This window comes from Phytophthora infestans, genomic scaffold, assembly GCF_000142945.1.
Source record: "Phytophthora infestans T30-4 supercont1.19 genomic scaffold, whole genome shotgun sequence".
Lineage (NCBI taxonomy): Eukaryota > Oomycota > Peronosporomycetes > Peronosporales > Peronosporaceae > Phytophthora > Phytophthora infestans.
This window is the reverse complement of record NW_003303740.1, coordinates 798,268-819,844: the sequence shown is the minus strand read 5'-3', so window position 1 is coordinate 819,844 and position 21,577 is coordinate 798,268. Positions and strand designations below refer to the sequence as shown.

Here is a 21,577-nt window from a genome sequence, read left to right as displayed (position 1 = left end):
TGAGCCTCCAATCGCAGTAGAATCCCGTTGACATCTTGATGGAGCTCTGTAATGTCTGCTAAACTTCCGTGCACACAATCTAGCGCCATTTCGCCAGACTTCGTAAGACCTTGAGCTCGATCCTGAACTTGTGATCTTGGAGCATGGAGGAGATGGATGAGGTGGGCCGGTGGAAGGCCTGCAATTTGTTCCTGCCACGTGGAACGGTTCAGGTTTCGAGTGATGTAATTTGCCCACAAGCGCCATCCAATTGTCGTTGTAGAAAACGAAAAGCGCCAGTGCTCTTCCAATTGAGCAGCAACGTCACGAAGCGAGCCTTCAGCAGTAGCACCGGCGCGATCAGTCTGTTCAGGCAGGATGCAGGCAGCTAAGAAGGTATCTCGATCTTTGGCCGTCGATAGTGCTGATCCGTACTAAAAAAACTGTAAGATGTTGATCTTCTTCCGTGATTTTCTTAGCCAGTAATTCCAATCGAGCTCGTTCTTAGTGTTGTCAACTAGGTGCTTTCCCCGTTTAAATTGCATCAGAAGTTTCCAGTCGGCTTGCGCGGGGGGGGGGGGGCTCGACGGACCATTGCCCATCATCATTGACCGCTAGTCCTTTCACGTGCTCGCTAATCCCACTCCACAGCTTCATAATGATCTCGTCAAAGGTGTCACCATTTGCGACGAAGTCTCCAAGTCTTTTGCCAGACTTATCTCGCTGGCTGACCGTCTTCTTGATAACAGGCCGTACAAGTAGCCGAAATCGCTTAGCAGACTGGACATCCTCCACATCTTCTGTTAGATTTGAAGCTGGCGATGACGCTGCGTGCCCGATACTGGTTCGCGAAGCCGGAAGAGAGACTGGACTGGCGATGAAAGCCCACTCGGTGGTATTGGCGGCGAGTTGCGATTGACTTCTGCTCGGGCTAAAGCTGCTGGTGCGTTGTGGACTTCTTCTATCGTCGAAGCTGCCGGCAAGTTGGCGTCATCTTCATCCCTGATCGAAGCTGGCAGCAGTTCACGGTTGTCTTTGCTAGCTGGAGCTGCTGGTCTGTTGTAGTTATCTTCTTCTCTGACCGGAGAAGGCAGCAAGCTGTCGTCGGAGCGCGATGATTCACGTGACGTTCGTCGAGAGCTGAGACTATCAGGTGATGTGCTGTCTTGTGCTAATTCCGTCGATGTGCGTCGCTTTTTGCGGCTGGGAGTCGCATGTACTTCACGACGTGAGGCTCGCTTGCGTCGAGCCGATCCGTTGCTAGGCGGCATGTTTCCCCGCAGGTCGTCTTCAAGGTTGAAGTGGTTCCGCACGCGGGTTGAAGTGGTTCCGCACGCGGAAGTGCTGCCTCTGCACTTGCATTTCGTATGCTTTTAGATGGGATGAGCGATTGGCGGGGCGATTCATTCAATCGCCCAATCCAATTTCGAGTAGAACTCACAATACAACTTACCTTAAACTGGTCACTTCGCTCCCTTCGACAAGGGGGACCCGTGAACTACTGTTCACTGAGAGTTTGTATACTCTCGAAAGCCGACATCCTCTAGCGCAAGGTGCTGTGTGACCCCGTCACACCCTTGGACCTTCAAGTCCGGCCCCCCCCCCAATGGCCCCGTTTAGCTTCTGTGTCAAGCTGGAACCTGGAACAAAAGTTCCAAGCCTCCAGGTTTACTGAGTGGTTAGCATCCATTTGACTGGATCCTTTGCTCGACGACTGATCAGTTTGGATATAGAGTCTCGAAGGCACAGAAACGCGCAGTCCAACGCCACTTGGACCAGCCCGGCTCCCTTACACTGCGAGTTCTGCGCCGCTCTCTCCACCTTACGTCTTGCCCGAGTCGACGGCAGGTGCGTAGCAGCTCTACAATGATCAGTACGTCGTTCTAACCTTTTGTATGGCGTTTTTGGTGCTATGAACAGTGAAAACCCGTGCTGCTTTGGTCGGCATTGCCTACATAGGTGAGCTGCTGTTGCTGACAGCTATCTAAACACCGTACCAACACTTTGCACACGACGCGGTTACCTTATTTCGCAGTGGAGAGCAGTATTATGGATCCTGTTTCGTGCTTGGCAGCTGTTGTGGTGTTGGAGATGATGAGAGCACCAGATCCTTCTACTTCTAGAGCGGTGAACCTGCTCGTACAGCAGCATGAGATGGAGGTGGACGTAGTTAGCGGGCTCTTTCGTCCACGAGATCGAGAATGGATTGCAAAGGAACGAAGTAGTCATTGGTCTCAGATGCTCTTCTCATCAAGAGTGTATTTCGACTCCAGCATGAAGGACCTATTTCGCATGGATAGTAACAGTATTGCTAGCCTCTTCAGGACCATTTGCGCTGGGCTAGTGCCGTTGCGAAAGGCACCCGATGCCGTTGTGCCGCCAAAGCGTCTTGCGGTGTTTCTATACCTGTGCGCACACGGCTCATCAACTCGCGTCACGGCAGATCGCTTTGCCATCGGCCCAGATGCATCTGCCGGCCAAGGAAGAGGTGTAGTTCATCGTACACGTCCTGGCTCACGTTGGGGCTCTTTACACGATGACGGTCACTGCAATACGCATGTAAAAGCTTAATAAACATACCAATGTGTCATCATAAAGACGGTTTAGCTACTTACCGAAGCTCCTTCCTCTCTTTCTTGCTCAATTCAAACCACTCAGGCTTGCCGGTGCTCCCTGCGATCCTATTGGCATTAACGTCACTAATAAAGCGATACATTTCACGGAGGGCCTGCAGCTTGTCTTCGACGGCCTTCTTCGATCGCGTGGAGGTCGGGAAGGCTGTCTTATACTCGTCAAAGATATTTTGGGTGATCATGCTTGTTTTCTCGTCCTTGCGTCGCTCTCCTGTCATTACTTTCTTCCACGCTCGCACAAGACCAAGCGTCGTTTCCCCTGTCCAGTTGCGCTTCTCGAAAGGCGCTGGTTTACATTCCGCATCATTTTCGGTGCTGGTGCCGTCGACGACAACAGCTGCATCCTCATTCTTCTGCCTACCCGGCTTGCTAGCTTTCCCCATTCCTTCTCGAGGGGGGATCTTGTTGTGCTGAGAAAACGCCACGAAGAGGCGCTGAAGAACATTTAGTTTTGCAAGTTCCAGGTCTCAGGAAGCTCCTGACGTCACTGAAACAAAGGCACTAAAGCGCGGTGATTCTTGGAACTTTTAGTGGCATTTTCTCCTGTTTCAGGGGAAATCTGGCGATGCTAAACACAATTCCCCTCGAACCTGGAACTTTTTTTCCAGGTTTCAGATTCAAAAGCTTTGCTAAACAGCACCAATGGATACCAGCCTTGCCAAGGTTGTTAAAATCCCAGCTGTTATTTTAATAATTTTAAAATAACACAAACCTGGTAATTGTGTGATTTCTGCAAAAATAAACCCCTAAATAGGGGCCCCTTAGAGAAAAATGTTTTACGGCGTGATGCTCAACTTCAACACACACGTCGGTGACGTCACACTCTCGATGACTATTGGTCAAAATACCGACAACCGACGCCCTGTGATTGCAGCCTGAGCCTGAAATCCCATTGCTCGTCATGTCGTATCATTTTGGAGCTTGCCCCTTCAGCCACAGACAGACTTCGTATCAGATCGTTACTGCCACTAGAGGCAATGGAGAGCCTCAGCACCAGCGGTCCGAGTGCCCAGCAGCAACTCCGCTCGTTCATGGCACTCCCAGCGGACGACGAGATGGCACAGCTGATCCTCGAGGTGACACTATCTTGTATTATCCTGCAGCGATGCCAACTCACTAACAAGTCTGGCGGTTGTACAACTTTTCGCAGGAGCTCTCGTTCTCGAGGCGCTCATTCACGGGCGTAGCGGCGGAGATCGCTAACTCGCCGTCGAGCATGTCGGTGTCGGGGCTCAACTCGATCTCAGAGGACGAGGAGGATGAGGAGGATGAATAGACGAAACGTGCTGCCAGACGCAGGCAATGGATCGAGAATCACGCGGCGGGGCGGTCACGACTGCATCATCACGCAGCCCCCGCCTCCGCGCGCACCCGAGCAATGTATGATGTACAGGGAGCACAGCAGGGTAGTCGTCAGCGTAGAGGAAAGTGATTTGCATCGCGCTATTTATTGGAACATGGAGTCTGTTTTAGTTTCTGCTGGTATTTAGACCTCGCGCCTGGTGTTCTGGCGGTGGTAGTGTAGCCTGGCCATTGCGTTGCTCTTTCTGCACCGCTGACTTGGCAGCCTGCTGACCACCAGAAATCCTAGCGTCATCGCTGTTTGACAAGCAGCGTCATCGGATCCTGTCGGATACGCAATAAATCAATTTCTGCAGCTCTCTTCCGGTTACAGAACTAAAGTTTTCTGGCAGCGTATCTTGTACTTCAACTACAACGGTTAAAAACTGAGGATGGCGTTCATCGTTTGCGTGAGATTCGTTCTAAAAAAGTGGCGCGTCATAACGCCGCGTCATCGCACCCTTTTTCTCAGCTAACGACCTCGGCGCGGAGCATCTTGCTGGAAGCGTCGTTGCTTTCGATCCAGGCCGAGACGTCTGCAGGCATCGATGGATTGGCCTCCTCATCGGACTGCAGCGCCGGCAGCTTGGCGACGATCTGTGCAGGGCTCAGTGCGCCCAGCACGGTGTTCTTCACTAGCACGATGGCGTTCACAAAATCGCCCTTGGCACCGTGGGTTACGAAGCGGTGCTCCACGTAGAAGGCACGTTTGTCCCAGCAAATGAGGCGCGACTGCATCGTGTAAGCCTGTCCAAAGGACAGCTCGCGCCGGTAGCGTACGGTCTGCGAGCCCACCACGAGATTGCCACCTGCAGCAGTCACCACCTTCCACACGCCGTTGTGCTGGTTACCACAACGAAATACACATAGAACTCGAGATGGACATCAACTATACACTCTGCACTCCAAGCCAACACTTGCGTACCTGCCACAGCTCGCGACGCCCAAAGCCGCACTCACGCAGGAAGCGGGCGTTATTACAGTGGCCATTGCGGTCGATATCCATGAGTCCGATACGACCATTAGCCTTGCTCACTGCGAATAAGTGCTTGCGAAGTCCACGAGGCGCAGGCATGATCGAGTGGAGCCCCAAGCGTAGGAAATACCAGAAGTCACAGAACGCGAAACTCGAGAGTACGCCCACACCCACCGCCGTGACGCCACTGACTCCGCCCACGAAGTACGTTAGCGCAGTCACACCCGTCGGTGGCAGCGTAAGTAACATAAATGCCAGCACCTTGCGAGACAGCACCATCGTAGCCAACAGCTATTTACGAAGTGCTGGTGATATCCTACCGGCCGGCAAGTTGTCATTTTGTTACAGGATGACTTTGATATTTATGGTGTATCGTACGTAGGTTTGACGTTCGTCGCTCATTGGCTGTAACTCCATTATGTCTAAAAAAATACTTTTAGTAAAAAGGTGATGGAGACGCAGGCTCGCGCATTGGAGGAGGAGGTGCGGCAGCTATGCGAGCAGGAGCAGACCAAGCAGACGGCGCTGCTCAAGCAGCGCCTGTACAGCCGTGTGGGCCAGTTCCTGATGGGAAACCTGGATATGCGCCACTGGTGGTGCGGCTACTCGCCGCTAATGGTCTTCATGATGCGCGTGCTGGAGCTTTATCCGTCTTCCGAGAGCGTCTGCGTCTTTTACAAGAGGATGGAGCAGCAGCTCGGCTTCTGTCGTAAATGGTAGAGCACACAACGGCCGTTGCCTTTCTTAGTATGTGGTGCATGTACTTACACGTTTAATTAATTTTGCTGGCAGTGTGGATATCTATCACGCGTCTATGCCGAGCGTCCACGTGGAACTGGAGTACGAATTCACACCCGAGTCGATCAAGGCATTCTTCATCAAACTACAAGGCCTGGATGCTGATCGGATCCAGCGCCAGCTGACAGATAAGTCCATGGGCTTGGCTCTGCGGGAGACGTCGGAGACGGTGGCTCTCACACTGTACGAGGTGCTCACTCAACGACGACTACTATCAGACTTTCGGGTGGTGCGGGTGCTGTCCAGGGTACGTATTATTGCTTAGTAGAGATGAAGTAGGGCTGATATTTTTATTTTGGCGTGTTAAGTGGGCTTCGTCTCGGTTTGCAGATGTGAAAGTAAATCAAGGCTTGGAAAGTCTTCGTGGCTGTGCTGGTCTGTATCAGCTACTGGTGCTACCAGACCCTGTAGTGAGGTGCGTAGCTAAAATAAGCTTCATTTTTTTAGCTTAAGTGGAGAAGTACAGATGTAATTATCATTTCATCTTCTTTATTGCAGAGAATGGGCACAGGATATGGTAAAACACTTCGGTAAAATCCAGCTTACGGGCGATAATGGCGCAGACAAACACTTTCTCGATGTGATGGAAGAGTGGATGTACGTACTGGAAAACGAAGCATTTAACAAACCTGTGCTGTCGTTGGAGCTGAGAACGACAGAAGACCTCCAAGATGTGCGTATTACTACGTAGCTACGATCGTTTTTCCCGTATGACTTAACGTCCATACCATGATAATTTGGTACCAGTTTTTGGAGCCGACAAATTGTGTGAAGACTCCAACCAAACAAAATTTGTGGTCAGCGCTGGACCATGTCATGCAGGTAAACAAACATGAGCTTTCGTCGTCACTATGGACACGTTTGCATGCTAACTCGATCTGTGGTGACGGTGTACGTAGCAAATGGACGTACACAGTTTGGAAACGATGTTAGAATCCTTCGACACGATTCCAGATTTAGTATTCAACTTTCTGCAGTGCGCAGACCCATCCGGAGACCAGACGATCACGTTGGTGGTACGAAGACTACCCCGTCTTATACCCTTTTAGGGTCTTCTTGTTCTCAGCTGTTTACTTGCTGTAGGTTTCCAAGTGCCTCGCTGTTCTTTTACGCTGTCTTGGGCATCGGTTTTGGAATCACTGCGTGCACTCTCCGGCGATCGTGCTTGATGTGATAATGCAGCATTGTCGTCTCGAATCGTGGCGTGTGTTTGTTACGAAGCAGTTTATTGAGCTCCTACCACCGCTGCTTGTGGCAATGCGACCGCCTCAAGTCTCTGCCCAAGCGGTAAGCAACTGATCTAAGATATTTTCTTAGTGCTGCGAAGTTTCAAGCACTGATTTTATTTTTCTGCAGTCCAATCAAGAAAAACTCGACTTTTATCTGAAGGCGCGCAGCAAAATCCTTCAGTTTTTAATTGTTGAAGATCTCCGCCCTAAACATTTCAACACAACTGCCATTGTCGCGATGTCAAGAGCGACTTTCACCATTTTAAACGACTGCTACGAGCACAGAATGCCCGGGTCTGTGAAGAATAAACGTGGAAGTGGACGAGATGAAGGCGCGCTGTCAGAGTCGATTTCTATCGACTACTCTGTCTCTGAGAGTGCGTTTTGGTGGCCATGCGGCTCGGAATCGGGAGGAAAAGGCAACGTGCAGCTGGAGAAGCTGTGGATGGATCACCTGCTCAACATTGTTGTCAGACCTACCAATGTCGAGTCTCTAGTGGACTTAGCAGCAGAGACGACCGCTCTCATACTGAGCAAACATCTACAGCTTGCTCGAGATGTCGTGTACTCGAGTATTGTTGCGAACAATGACGAGAAAGCAGCATCGATTGAAGCTGTGACGAAGGGGAAGCCGATCATCACTGACTTACTGAGAAAGCTATGCGCGTGGAGTACGGTCACAACGATCCCACTTCAAGTTCACGGAGCACTTTTCGAGTCCATTGGAGGGATTTCAGAACTACTGAACGGCGTTGAAGCTCAAACCAACTCCAGTGAGCAGCTGAAAGACATTGCCGACAATTTACGTAAATACGAGACCCAGACCCAGCAATATCTCCATCGAATATGCGAGGAAGTGCTGCTGAAGGGCTTGGCCAACCCGTTTGGCTTTCCCGTGGTGTCTCAGCACATCAGTGCCTGCTACTTGAGTCCGACAAGTGCTGTAGACCAGCAAGTGAAGAGGTATGCTTCAATCTGAGTCGATAAATTGCTGCTCTGTGCTAACTATCATCATTTTATTTTGACAGACTCATTGGCAAATATGCTGTTGACAAGAAAAGACCGACGCAAGTGCCTTCTCCACTGGAGGCTCTTCTCATTTCAGTTTATCGGAATGCCGAGGCCTTTTTACGCGGCCAGCTTTCCATGCTGCAGTCCATGCGTCTGTACGGTTTCTCGCATGCCGTCTGCTTGCCTGCCGTGAAGAAGCTGATTTTTGTGTGGTCTCGCGTCTACGACATTATGGGCGGCGATCTGGAGAAAGTTTTCCAAAAGGCGTCGAATGCCAAAGCCGCGGCCTCATCATCGCACCAAGTGACGGACACTGGTATCGCTGCGGCACACTTACTGAAGCTTCCCAACTTGATCAATGACTTCTTGATCGCACTACTGACAGCCTTGTTTGACCGGAAAACAAAACTCACGGTGGAGATCACGGAAGCAACACGCGTGCAATGTCTCGACTTCGGGATAGCGTTCTGGAAGTTCTGGACGTCCGTGTTGAAAGACGCGAGTGTGTCCAGCAAGCGCGTGACAGGCATCATCAGTCCGTTGGTTGAGTGCATTGCACGGGGTTCGTCGTCGGAGAACAAGCGAGCTGCTGAATTGTTGATGACGGTGTTGGGATGTCTTCTGAAGGGAAGTACTCGTCTAGATGAAGCCACTCTGTCCATGATCGACAGCATCAAGGGCGAGGCAGCAGCGATTGAGTCCAAGCAGTCCACTGACTTTGGTCGGATGACAAAGAAGTTCCGACAACTTGACCAAACCTCCAGTTTTTTCACAAAGCGCTCGACCGAAGCAGCAGGCGTAAAGGACTTTGTGGACTTGACGTCACGAGCGAAAACGAAGCTCCCGCCGAAGCCCAAGACTTCTGCCAGTCTGTTTAGTTCTCGACCCATGAGCGGGAAGTCCGCCGCTAGAGCTCCAAGCAACGCGTTAGTGGACCTCACTGGTATCGAAGAAGTATCGAACGAAGCAGCAGCTCGAAAGCAGCACAGCTTTTACTCTGAAGAAGAGTACCGCTTACCTCCAAAGAGATCACCTTCGGCCAAGGACCAGGCTTCGAAAGCAAAGACTCCGTTTGATATGGCGCAAGTCATAAAGGGGATGTCGTACTCGCATCCAGGCTCAAACAAGGTAGTACAACAGCGATCGAGACAGCAGACTGACGCCAATGTGGAAGAGCAGCCGGAAGACGAGGAAGAAGATACGGATATGCGCTTCGCCGCCCTGTTCCATCGGATCAAAACTACGCGAAAGCCTATCGCGGTTTGCTCTCTGTTGCCATTTTACCGCCAGCTGCTGCAAGTTTGCATGCCTGTCCTGTTGTCTGGAGAGTTCCAAAATGAGCGATCTGATAAAGAGCTACAGGCACCCGGCTTAAGCTTCAAGAAAAGCGCCGACTATGTCCGAGCGTTCCTTCCGCTGATGGTGGAAGAATGCAACAACGAAGTTCAAGAGGGACTTCGGAAGTGTTCTTACGGGAATGGAGGACATTTACTGCGCTACGAGTCCGAAAAGCCTCGAGAAGGAATGCGATGCATTAGCTTTAGTATTGTTCAGAAAGACGAAGGATTACTTGCGAGCTCTCAATCGAAATTTGGTGGCAAGGGGCGACGAGGCTTCCATGAGAAGCTGTTCCGGAATGGTGACATAGTCCTCGTGCAGATTGCGGTGGGGAGTCAAAACCAGAGCGGATTTATGGGGAAACGCGAGTTTTTGGGGGTCATTTTGATCAGCGAGACGGAAAAAGGACGGAGACAGACTTCCTCGACGAAAAAGAGCAGCAAGAACGAGGAAGAAGAGTCCGTGAACGTGCTCTTCCTGAACGATGGAGAGCTGGACAATGCAACGGCAAGTGTGCGCTCATTTTCAACGGAAGTGCTGGCAGCTAGCGCCATCGCCGACACGGAGTGGAAGGTGAATCCACTCTGTAATTTGGTCACGTCTACGCGTGAGTACATCGCGCTTCGGTCCGTTGACATGCTTCCTGAGCACTTGAGAACAGCTATTCTGACCCCAGAAACATACAAATCGACGCAATCAGAGCTGATTACCATCACGTTCGTGCTGGATAAGCTACGTGGGGACAAATCAAGCGATAGCTGTGCAAAGATCGTGAAGCTTCTCAAACGTTTAGGCAAGATGGACGTGATGCTGACAGATTTAAGGGTAAGTTCTATACTGCGTGGTGGTGACTGGCCTAGTGACGATAGACTGACTTCGTATCTGTAGTCTACCAGTATAGGAAAGGCTGTGAACAAGCTGCGCAAGCACGATGATGCCCAAGTGAAGGCTCTTTCCTCCAAACTGAAAGAGAAATGGACTGATCTCATGGACAAGAAGGACGCCCTGGAACGTGCCCCTCGCTTTTTATCACCCGAACTATGGGAAGCCATCAAGCCTCAGTACAATTCATCTCAGCTGCAGTCCATCCACAGTGTGCTGAATAACTACAGCATGGGTGTATCTCTCCTTCAAGGACCTCCTGGTACTGGCAAAACGAAAACGATAATGGGTCTGCTGAGTGGTTTGCTGTCATTGCGACTACCAGCTACTGCAGTGATGCCGATGATAAGCTCCAAAACCAGTCCGAACGCTCAAGGGGGAGACTTCACGAACTTTGAGGCTGCGCGGTCTCGTCGGGTAAAGACTGACCAATCTAGCGGACCGTCACCACGTGCTGAAGTGACGACGTTTTCTTTGAGTGGAGTCACGTCTGCATTGGGGAGTATCCTTCGTCGCTCCTCCGATGCTTCCTCTTCCGGACCGAGTCGAACATCCATTCAGGCACTCAAGAACGTCCAGTCTTCACGCAGTCGATTGGAGAACAAGTTGTCGTCTCGGACACACCAATCAAGCTCAAACCTTGTAGTGAAGCGCCGTATTATTTCACGAGCAGCGTCGGAACGTTCGGCGAGTCGAACGAACAACATTCTTCTTTGTGCGCCATCCAACGGCGCAGTGAACGAACTGGTGCTTCGAATCGTGACTGACGGACTCATGGATAGCTCTGGAAACGTTATCAAGGTCCGAGCGCCGAGTGTGCATCCAGAGGCACTGTCGGAGGAGTTCATCTCCATTGTCCGTCTCGGAAATGCTGGCGAAGACGCATCTGAAGTTGTAAATTCTGTGTGCTTGCCGCACATCATTCGACGTGAAATGGCCATCCACCCGAAGGCAATGCAACTGCACTCGCTCCAAGACACGCAACGACAGCTACGCAGCTCGATTCGTGCCTTTCACAACAAAGCAGAAGAGGATAATGGGCAAAAGAAGGACCGAAAAGCGCTAGCCAAGATGCACCAACAGCTTACGGAATGCTCGGGCAAGATCCGACGCTTGCGCGATGAAGTGACTACGATTCGAGCGAAAATGACCGAGACTATTCTGTCCAAGGCGAGCATTATCGCTTGCACGCTGTCAAAGGCCGGTAGTGGCGATTTCTCGGAGCTCAAGCACGGCTTCGACGCCCTCATTATCGATGAAGCAGCGCAGGCAGTGGAGCTCAGCACTCTTGTCCCCATTCGGGAGCGAGTAGCGCGAGTTGTCCTGGTCGGCGATCCGAAGCAACTGCCTGCTACAGTGAAAAGTGTGGTCGCAGCAAAGGCGCGATACGATCGATCGTTGTTCGAGCGGATAGCGGAGAGTGGAGTGGCCCCATCGATGCTTCGAGTGCAGTACCGAATGCACCCTTTCCTACGGGACTTCCCGTCCAGGAGGTTCTACGGGGGAATGCTAACCGATGGACCCAGCGTTATGGAAAGAGTCCAGAAGGTTTGTCCTGGTGTTTATGCACGTACAAGCTTTCAACCTTTCCTGCTGTACGACGTTGAAAACTCACGGGAAGAAGACATGAATGGGTCCAAGTACAACCGAGTGGAGGCAGCATTCTGCGTCAGTTTGTGTCAAAACATGTTCGAATGCTGTGCAGACGTGCGCAACAACAAGTGGAGCGTAGGATTTGTGTCACCTTACAAGGAACAAGTGCGTGTACTGCGCCAAGAAATCACTCGATCGGGGATCCCAGCGAGCGTTTCGATCGAAGTGAACACGGTGGATGGCTTCCAAGGTAGGGAAAAAGACGTGATTGTGTTTTCGTGCGTTCGGTCGTCCAAGCGCGGTGGAATTGGATTCTTGCGAGACATCCGACGTCTTAATGTGGCTATCACGCGCGCTCGGTTTTGCTTGTACGTGGTTGGCAATGTGAATACGTTGGTGCGGGATGAAACGTGGGCGGCTCTAGTCAAGAGTGCTCGAGATCGCAGACTTATTATTCGATCGGAGGGTGACTCTTTTCCTGCAGTGGCGAAAAGACTTGAAAGCGACAAGTATCGAGAGTTGGCTGCACATTACAAGGCGATGCACGACAAAGCAGCCCTTAAGGCTGTTGCTACCGCGAAGCCGACCAAGGCAAGTGCGGTGACGGTTGAGACTGTAAAGCAAGGGGTACAATCGGGTGATGAAGTGAAGAAGAAAGTTGCTGGTGTGGCAACAAATGCAGAAGTGCACGAGGACAAGGAGAAGAAGACGAACGATGCCGATGTATCTGTGAACACTAAAGTCGCAATCAAAGATGAATTACCCCTCAAGCCTTCGCAAGCACAACAACCACTTAGTGAGAGCCACAAAAGACCCGCGGATGATTCTCTGAGTGAAGCGAGTTTCAAGAAGCCTCGCATAACTGAGACGGCTCCACCCACTGAAGCCGACTTGCGAGGTCAATACGAGATCCGAAGCTTTCGAGATCGAAGTAGCTCATCGACGCTAGGTTCGCGTCAGCGTGAAGGCCATTCCCACGAGAGAGCTACGGAGCGTCGCACAGATTCCTATCGTCGAGATGATCGACGTGACAGACCCGACAGTGATCAGCGCAGGACTGAGCACGCAGATTCTTCTAGGAGGGAGGCTCGACACGGATCTCGTGACCACAGAGGCTCATACGACAGGGAGCAGCGTAGGTCTCAGTACTCAAACTCTTCCAGTAGACGTGACAGCAGATCTCGTGACTACAGAAGCTCGCACGACCGTGAACGAGGCGACAGTAGAAGCGAAGGCACAAATAGCCGATTCCATACGGATGATCGTCGTGACCGCGATAGCCGAGGCAAGTACCCACCTTCAGAAGGACGAAGCGCTTCTCGATCTCCATCCGCGTCGCTCGTAGTGCCGCCGTCAATCTCTGAGAAGGAGTTCTGTCAGGCCAATGAGCCTGCTCCTCCGTCGAAACCAGACCGTATGCGGTCCAGCACTCCAAGGACGACAGGCAAACGACCGCATCCCGAGTCGAGGTACCCACCCCCGCATCCTGATCGTCGCGATCGCGTCTCGTCAAGTAGGAGCAGCTATCTGTCCATGACGAATGAACCAAGATCACGTAGAAACCACAACAGCAATGCCAAGACTCCTACCGGTAGGAGCACCAACGTGCTGCGGAACATCATCGGCAGTGCTAAGAACCTGGCCAAGTCCACGTCGCGTGTGAACAACAAAACCAATCCCCGAAGCTCTGAGTTCTCGTAACACTCATACCGGCAACACAAGTGTACATTACCCTATCGTGCGTCGGTCTTTGTAGAAGGAAAATGGTCTTCATTTTGTCTGAAGTTTTATAGGACTAAACGCATCAATGCCGCGCCCACAGCCATGATGGTACCAGCAAAACCCACGGCGTACTGGAGCATGCGCTTCTCTACTTTCTCCATCGACAGTCGGAGCTCGTTCAGAGTTTCGTCCTCTGCTTGCTTCTGCAGCAAAAACTTTTTTTCTAGCTCGGCGATTTCCATGCGGATCTTGTCGAAGTCGATCTTTTCGAGCATGCGGATATCCTGCTTCAGCGTGTTAAAGTCGCGCTCCAGCAGCTCTCGCGAGTGGCGCTGGGCAATGTCTGTAGGTTTCATACAGTCAGTAAAAGTACGCAGGATAAACCATCAAAAACTCGTAAAGCTTACCGAACTTGAGAGTGGAGTTAAAGACCCGCTCGGACAGTTCGGCCTTGAGCTCCACATGCTCGGATTTCGTAGCCAACTAGCAACCAGAACAAGCGTCAATTAGCACACTGTAGTGGCCTAAATCACACGAATCGATACGACACTCACAATGCGCGATTGGGCCTCCAACGAATCGGCCATGGCGTCTTTCATCACGTGCAGAATCGCCTCCGACTGATCTGTCGAGAAGCCTGCAAAGAGAAAATGAGTACAGAGGCCCAAAGTTACCAAACAACTTCTCGCACCTCTGTCCTGCAGACTCTTGACGACGTTGTGCGTGTCAAAGTGCAGTGGTGTGTCGCTTTTATCGGTGGCGAAGCAGCGACGTCCAGCTGTGGCAACTTGAAGCGCCGAACAAGGCTCCGAACAAGCCACCGACTGCCTTTGACGCGCTGACCTGGAGTTGAAGAGCGGTGTATTCACTAAGCCACGCGTCACATTTGTCTGTGTTACAGTGACGAGACCCTGGAAGAGTTGCGTTTGCGACCGCGGGACGAATGCAACAGCGACTCGAGCTCTAGCAAGCATCTTGCGGTATGAGCTCTGACAAGGTATCTGATTGGCTGTATGGTTGTCTTAACGCTTGCGCAAGCGCTACCGAGACCACAAGATTTTGGTCCATGTGGACGCTATTGTCAAGGTCTGTGGCCTTATATATGTGTAGCAGTCTCTCATTTTTGTTCATTGTTCTTCATTTGTCTGTCACTCATAGGTATTGTCTGTCCCTGTGTTCAGCGAGCGGAGCCACTGCCTCGAATGTCCTGATAGAAATAGCAGCAACGGACGCAGCGATTACCAGCCTACTTTGTCCACGCACATCTTGTCGCTTAATGGTAGCCAGACACCTCCTGGAAGTGACCGCCGGCGTTGAACTTGATCAAGAAGTTCGGCGCCTCCTTCTCCAGCTTGGTGGGCTCCACGTCCAGCTCACGCAGACCAGGCAGGTCCGACGTCTTGACCTCATTCAGACTGAGACGCGTAGCCCAGTCGCGCGTGAACTTGGGGTCCGGGAACTTTTCGCAGAAGGAGCCAATGGCCTGAGCCACAGGCAGCGGTAGGTTGACCAGTCTCGAGTTCTGCTTGGTGATGTCGAACACGTAGTCGGCCAGCTCCTTGTATGTAAACTCTTCGTCTCCAACGAACTCGAACGTCTTGCCCTGAATAGTCTCGTCCTGCGTGATGTGGTAAATAGCCTTGGCCACGTCGTTCACGAACACAGGCTGGATGACAGCGTCGCCATTGTCCACCACGGGCACACCGCCGTAGTTGAGGCGGTTGCCCATCCAGACGAGAAGACGGTCCTCGGGTCCGAACATGTTGGACGGTCGGACGATATTAGCCTCCGGGAAGGCCTTGCGAACAGCAACTTCGCCACGGAACTTGGAAGCGGCCCACTCGGAGGGCGAGTTGGGCTGAGCCAGGAGCGACGAAACGTGAACCATGCGCGGAACGCCGGCTTCCTTGGCCACCTCAGCAATGGTACGAGCCACATCCACGTGCACGTCATCGTACGAGTAGTTGATCCACCAAGGAAGAATGTGCTTGGTCTGGTAGTGCTTGCCAATGAGGTTAATGACGATGTCGGAGCCCTCCACAGCCTCCAAGATCGAGTCGCGGTCGCGCGGGTGGAACGGTTGCTGGGCTACATTGCCCAAGTCGGCCGACACGCGCAGGTGCGAAACTTCAGCGTCGTCTCCGCGGTACGGCACCACGTATCCGTTTCCATTGGTACCTGGTTTAGTCACAGCAAGTTTAATTCGCTAATTTTTCATGTGTGCATGGACCGCCGGGATGGCACAACGAGCAAAATTAAGACGCACCGAGATGCGCGCACACGTAGCGGCCCAGGGAACCAGTGGCGCCGAAGACGGTGGCTATGATACCGTTGCCTCGCACGCGCCCAACGGGGTGACGCAGAGCCGCCTTGGCCACAGGAGAGAGCGCCGACATGTTAAGTCTCGTTCCCAGAATCACTGCCCCAAAAAGGCAAATTGTGAGGCTACGAAGGAGCGACCTTCAAACGACAAATGTCTGGTGTAACAATACAAGCGACATTGTCTACATGGTACACTGTACCATCATTCTTGTCGTGCTCGCTGGGCCTTTTCTTAGCCCACGCGTGACACCATCATTATCCAAAGCCGATCAGGTTTGAATACTCCCTTCAGCTCACGAAGACCAGCAGCCAACCGAGAGGGAAATTAGACCAACGGCATGAAGCTCGTGGGCAAGAAGGAGCAAGCCTATGCGTCGCTGGACATGGATTCGCCACACGCAGCTCCTGTGCGCCGCAGCAACTCCAACAACTCCAGTGTGCAGCTGTCCCCCTCGAGTGTCTCGACGATATCCATCAGCTCCGAGCACAGCAACGTCTTCAACCGCGGCGACGATGACAGCAATCGACCTTATTACAATAATGTAGCAAACGATATCCTCGCGGCTTTAGATGGACCAGTGCGACAACTGGCGTTCGAGACGAAAGGCGCTTTACTAGCGACGGGGTAAGCTTGACAACTGAAGCTTTATGACTTGGAGAGGTTCATATGCTAAAAATTTTCATTTGTTTGCTTACAGATTGGCAGCCATGTTTTACTTGCTCGCTTGGTTCCAGGCGGTGCTGATTCCTTTTTTTCTTGCCATTTTTCTAATGTGAGTTTTGGCTGAAACGCTGCATATTTCGTACAAACATGAATCTGACAATATTTGGCATTTGACATTCTGATTACAGGTACCTTGTGGACCCACTCGTGGAAGTGATCGATGTGTCGCCCAGATATTTCCTCTGTATATGCACATCGCACGGACGTCACGCTCGACGGACGTCTCGAGGTTGCTCGCGTGCGTTTGCGTCGCTGGTGGCAGTCAGCTTGGTGTGTGTTTTCTTCGGACTCCTGGGCTACATCACTGTGCTTTCGGTCCACGCGCTGGATGCTAGCGCTTATCAGACTGGCTACAACAATCTGGTTTCAGGTGTGGAGCACATTCTCGACCAGATTGGACTTCCAGTGAACATCACGACGACGCTGCATGACAATGTCGACAAGGTAGCACGCATCGTTGTCACAGAGACGATGGATCTGCTGTCCGTAATGTTCGTGACACTTATCTATCTCACTTATTTTCTCTGCACACGCACTCGTGCAAGTGATGCCGGCGGTGTCTGGTCCAAGATCGACCACGATATTCAGCGCTTTGTGACGTTGAAGTGCTTCCTCTCACTGTTCGTGGCTCTGCTGGTGACGATCGTGTACGTCTCGCTCAACGTTGGCCTGGCGATTGTATGGGGCATCCTGACGTTCATCTTGAATTGGATCCCTAACGTTGGAGCTATGATCGCTTCGGTTGCGCCAATCTGCATCATCGCTATCACCCCGTCCGACTTGATGAACCCCATGGAGAAATTCCTGGCCATGTTTCTTCCAATGTGCTTCCACATGTTCGCTGGCAACTTCGTGGAGCCCAAGGTTTTTGGTCGAAAACTTGAGATCGACCCGGTGATCGTGATCCTGTCACTTTCGGCGTGGGGTCTTTTGTGGGGCGTAGTGGGCATGATGCTGTCTGTCCCGCTCACCGCCGCAGCTAAAATTATGTTGAGTCATCTCAAATTATGGCCCGAGTTTGTGGCTCTAGTGGAAGGAACATACTTCACACGGTTCGGTATTAAGGCTGGCAGATATAAGAAGGAGGAGGACGACCAAAAAGATTTTGAAACGATGGAAGTGAGGACAGAAAGCGAGAAGGACCGAGCAAATGCCAGCCACATGCGGGCATAACATTTTCTAACAGATAGCTCGATTTTTCTTTTAAATTACTAGCGTTTTATCGTGTGTCTATTATTGTAAGTAGTGCCAGCAACATGTTGATCGCTAGAACAGCTATAAACATTGACTGTGGTCGTGTGGCAGTAGAAGGATCATGCAGACATCTACACTTGATTGCTGCTTCCTCTTCGCTATACTCCTTCCTGCACAGCTGCTCGTCTACAATTTCGACAGGGTAGTCTTCGTAATTCGGTGGCTTGGCGGCCCGATTATCGTTGAGAAACATGAGCACGCCGTCACAAGTATACCGTGAAGCGTTGCAAGGGACGTCGTTGAATCCTACTGGCGTGTGTGCATCTCCGCAGTTCGAATCGGAGCAATACCAGTCGAATGTTGCGTTGTCCTGGCAAATGTGCTGTTGGTCATTGCAGCCAGTCCACACCTTGTGTGGAACTACGGGAGAATTGGGGGAGCAGATCGTTTCGCGGCTGTCAGGTAGCAGTAGTCCGCAGTCCGAGAAGAGCGTCGGCGCCATGTTCAGCGCTACACTGGCGCAGATTTTCACCGTCTTCGTGTTCGCGTCGAAGAAGTGCGTGTCCAATGGTGTTGTGAAGTGTGTGGGCTCTTCGGGGTCGCATGCGTAGCAGAACGCAAAAGAGAGGAAGCGTTTGGCAGCGTTCTGGAACTTTTCACACGCCGGACCGGCTTCTATCAGCGCGAGAAACTTGCCATTGATGTCCGCGTCGTGCACAGGCAGACAGCAGCTCTTCGTGTTGTACCAGTTGCAGAAGACAAGAGGTTGAATGTTCTGTAGATGTCAGTACAGTTCATATATCGTTAGGATTCAAGCACCGCTAGATTGATACACCCAGCTGCACCTGCCTTCTTGGGTGGATCCTGCAGACACGCACACGTGCCATTCTCCGCGGTCGCAGCAGCTATTGCCAGTCCAGTGATGAGCAGATACAAGACGATGACGTGCAACCCGCACATTACCAAGAGGACCAACCGGCCATTTTTACGGTGGGCACCAAAGCTACACGACGGTTTGTAGTGCAACCGACGCAACGCCCATTGGTGTATCCATTTCTTCTTCAACTGTCAACTTTTAAAAATATTTTAGAATATTAATTGTTTTATAAAATTGCTCTAGCAGTATTGTGCTTTTCATCAAAATTTGCCGGGGGCTAGACTTATTATAATTTGTTTGGCTATGGTTAGGGAACTTAGGTCCGATTTAGCTATATCTGACGCAGCTTAAGGCCTTGATGACGGTAGTGATACCTTTCACGACTACAGTATAAGCTTTTGAGGAGGAGGAACGTATGCGTACTGTAGCGTGATTACCAAGTAAAATGGTGCTCTGATCGCCTATGGCGGTTAGACTAAACCAAATCATTAATATGTGTCCTAGCGAATGATTTTGAGCATATCACTTATGCCGTCAAAAGACGGCAATTTTGGCACCTGCTCTTCGATTCGAAGTGTCCATCGACACATCCGGATCGATATAGCTCACACGTTACCTCTTCTTTCTTTTTCGGAGGTGTTCAGCAATCGGATCCGATATGGATCTCGGATCGCGCGTTCTTAAAATGGATTAAAACCACAGTACATGTTTCGCATTCCTACATACCTCTGCATCCTCTGGCCCCAGACCGTGCTGCATGTAGCTGGATTGGTTACCCAAGTAACTTTATTGGAAATCGGAATGGTGCATCCCCCAACGGAACCTCATAGTGAATTCGAAAACCAATTTAAGGTTTAGAGCAGAGACTAGACCCGGTTATAGCCCTGGTGAAAGATCACTTAGACTAGTAGAAGCTAACCTCGGCGCTATCAGTGGGGGGGGAAGGGGGGGGGGGTACCTTCCGACCACTGTGCCAAATACCCCAGCAAGTCATAGCAACACCTCGAATCTGACGGCGCGGGGAACGCAGAAAAACCAGGACTGTCCTGGTGGCATTTGCCGCAAAATGATGCTGTCGTAGCAGCACGTGCCCCATCGCTGAGCATACTTTGCACGTCCGTTGGCGACGCCTCGTCTAAGTCCCTTCATCCAACCATTCATTGATCAGCTGTGCGACATGATTCGTGCTGTCGGCGGCGGATGGCACAAGTGGGGTGGCGACGGTCGTCACGCTTGTTTGCAGCGCTCCAAAGCGATTACTCTCGTACATCTGTAGCTGGACAAGTTGGAAGTGCAAGCATTTCATGTATGTTTCAAGATAAAGTGGTTTCGATCCTTTATTTTTGTGATAGGGTTTGTGCCCAATGCTGTCATTTACAATGGCCATGACGATCAAGTTAAGCACTAACGTCTTGTAGTATTTACGAGATCGGATACCGCGTTGAAGAGAGTATCGTTGAAGCCGTAGTTGATCAGGGACAGCCCCCCCATATTGGCGTTAAAATCCTTTATCACACGAGGACATGAAACCTCTGTCTGCTCTCCACGTTCGTTATGGCGCACCACACGGTCAAGCACCAGATAATCACCTGTACACAAGAAGTGTACATACCGCGAGTTCCATTAACTAATTGCAGTCATACTTGGCACCAACTTCGACCTGCATATTTTGTTACTGCCGCGCGGAATATTTGATAATCGTTTCTTTTTCTTCTTGAATACATCGTTGCAATACCACAATCGGTTTGTCATTATCGTACCGACACAATAAAATCCCATCAGGAGAAGCTGGACTGCGAGAGCAATCTGTAACGGGGTTACATGGTGTGGAGCACACAGGGGTACGAAGTACCCGGAGAGTTAACAAACTCTCAGTACATAAGTTGGAGAGTTAACAAGGTCTCTCAGTACGTTGGCCGAAAGCACACGTTATGCATTTGATTAGGTTTAACTATGCTAGATAGTTAAACAGATACATTTACCCCTAGGCGGCTTGGCCGCAATAATAGTAAATAAAACACTTCTGGTTTTGAAGCATAAAAGTTAAGGTGTTAACTTTGAGCCCTGGTCTTGGGCTGTAAGTGTCCTTTGGATAAGGAACTTAGTATTAGTGACTCTTTGAGTCGAACGTCTTCCTCTGACGCTAAAGCTACGGCAGCCCCGCTGCACTTGGTAGCACTTGTAGTCAATCCCGCTCCTGAGTCGGTTGACTATATCCTCTGCGAGGATGGAACACCCCGTGTTCGCGAATTTGCCCCCGGAACAGCAGGACGCGCTTACTAAGCTTATGTCCTTGCTTGGCCCGGAGGGCGTGGCTCATCTTGCATCGCAAGGTCCAGAGGCGGTCACTGCCAGGCTGGAATCGTTCTCCCGCTACGAGAACGCGCTCTTGGAGCATGTCCAAGAGACGATGAGCGCCGCAACGGCGGCGGCGTCGATGACGCGTGAAGAGTCTATGAGACTGAAACCGCTCATGGTGAGCGTAAAAACCTTCGAGGGGAAGGATGGAGAGAATCTCCTTCTCTGGGCCCGTGAGGTCGAGATGGCCATGGGATCGGCCCTGCTCCAGTCTGAGCATCAGCGCGTGGCGCTGGCTATCTCCAGGCTTGGCGGTCGCGCTCGCGAATGGGCACTAACGTGCGGCACGTCTGTTGACGATACATTTCCCACTTGGGATCAGCTGAAGCAACAGCTTTCGCGCGTGTTCGCGCCGCCTAATCAGGCGTATGCAATCCGGTCAAAGTTCCTTGCTACCCGCCAGAGTAAGAAGGATTTATTGGACTATGTCCAAGAGTTGAGAACTCTTATCGCCGGAATGGCGGCGGACCCTCTTCCGGAACTGGTCAGCGTGACCGTGTTCATGAAGGGACTTCGTGTGAGCGTAGCTCGAACGGAAGTGTTCCGTGTACACCCTAACTCTTTTTAAGAGGCGGTGAATGTGGCATTAAATGCCGAGCA

The 21,577-nt window shown here is 51.4% G+C and overlaps 7 protein-coding genes across 7 annotated transcripts; 3 read left to right on the top strand and 4 right to left on the bottom strand.

The window, feature by feature from the left end:
• Positions 1-3,549: 3,549 nt before the first annotated feature.
• Positions 3,550-4,089, top strand: PITG_11040 (uncharacterized protein; the record flags this gene model as incomplete). Its single annotated transcript, XM_002901781.1, has 2 exons — positions 3,550-3,688; positions 3,763-4,089. The coding sequence occupies 2 exons, from the start codon at positions 3,590-3,592 to the stop codon at positions 3,886-3,888; spliced, it is 225 nt and encodes a 74-aa protein (XP_002901827.1).
• Positions 4,090-4,421: 332 nt separating this feature from the next.
• PITG_11039 (uncharacterized protein) lies at positions 4,422-5,208 on the bottom strand (the record flags this gene model as incomplete). The annotated part of the gene is made up of 2 exons (XM_002901780.1): positions 4,422-4,796; positions 4,879-5,208. 2 exons carry the CDS (start codon positions 5,206-5,208, stop codon positions 4,422-4,424), a joined length of 705 nt encoding a protein of 234 aa, XP_002901826.1.
• A 171-nt stretch (positions 5,209-5,379) lies between these two features.
• PITG_11038 (ATP-dependent helicase, putative) lies at positions 5,380-13,481 on the top strand (the record flags this gene model as incomplete). Its single annotated transcript, XM_002901779.1, has 12 exons — positions 5,380-5,645; positions 5,722-5,974; positions 6,036-6,142; positions 6,226-6,400; positions 6,475-6,549; positions 6,627-6,743; positions 6,811-6,999; positions 7,084-7,919; positions 7,985-10,130; positions 10,194-12,386; positions 12,582-12,774; positions 12,895-13,481. The coding sequence occupies 12 exons, from the start codon at positions 5,380-5,382 to the stop codon at positions 13,479-13,481; spliced, it is 7,137 nt and encodes a 2,378-aa protein (XP_002901825.1).
• A 51-nt stretch (positions 13,482-13,532) lies between these two features.
• PITG_11037 (uncharacterized protein) lies at positions 13,533-14,476 on the bottom strand (the record flags this gene model as incomplete). Its single annotated transcript, XM_002901778.1, has 4 exons — positions 13,533-13,845; positions 13,910-13,985; positions 14,057-14,139; positions 14,194-14,476. The coding sequence occupies 4 exons, from the start codon at positions 14,474-14,476 to the stop codon at positions 13,568-13,570; spliced, it is 720 nt and encodes a 239-aa protein (XP_002901824.1).
• Positions 14,477-14,611: 135 nt separating this feature from the next.
• On the bottom strand, positions 14,612-15,921 carry PITG_11036 (NADH dehydrogenase [ubiquinone] 1 alpha subcomplex subunit, putative; the record flags this gene model as incomplete). The annotated part of the gene is made up of 2 exons (XM_002901777.1): positions 14,612-15,680; positions 15,769-15,921. 2 exons carry the CDS (start codon positions 15,896-15,898, stop codon positions 14,776-14,778), a joined length of 1,035 nt encoding a protein of 344 aa, XP_002901823.1.
• A 178-nt stretch (positions 15,922-16,099) lies between these two features.
• PITG_11035 (uncharacterized protein) lies at positions 16,100-17,721 on the top strand (the record flags this gene model as incomplete). Its single annotated transcript, XM_002901776.1, has 3 exons — positions 16,100-16,449; positions 16,523-16,597; positions 16,677-17,721. The coding sequence occupies 3 exons, from the start codon at positions 16,163-16,165 to the stop codon at positions 17,719-17,721; spliced, it is 1,407 nt and encodes a 468-aa protein (XP_002901822.1).
• A 46-nt stretch (positions 17,722-17,767) lies between these two features.
• PITG_11034 (uncharacterized protein) lies at positions 17,768-18,629 on the bottom strand (the record flags this gene model as incomplete). The annotated part of the gene is made up of 2 exons (XM_002901775.1): positions 17,768-18,517; positions 18,588-18,629. The coding sequence occupies 2 exons, from the start codon at positions 18,627-18,629 to the stop codon at positions 17,768-17,770; spliced, it is 792 nt and encodes a 263-aa protein (XP_002901821.1).
• Between the last annotated feature and the right edge of the window lie 2,948 nt (positions 18,630-21,577).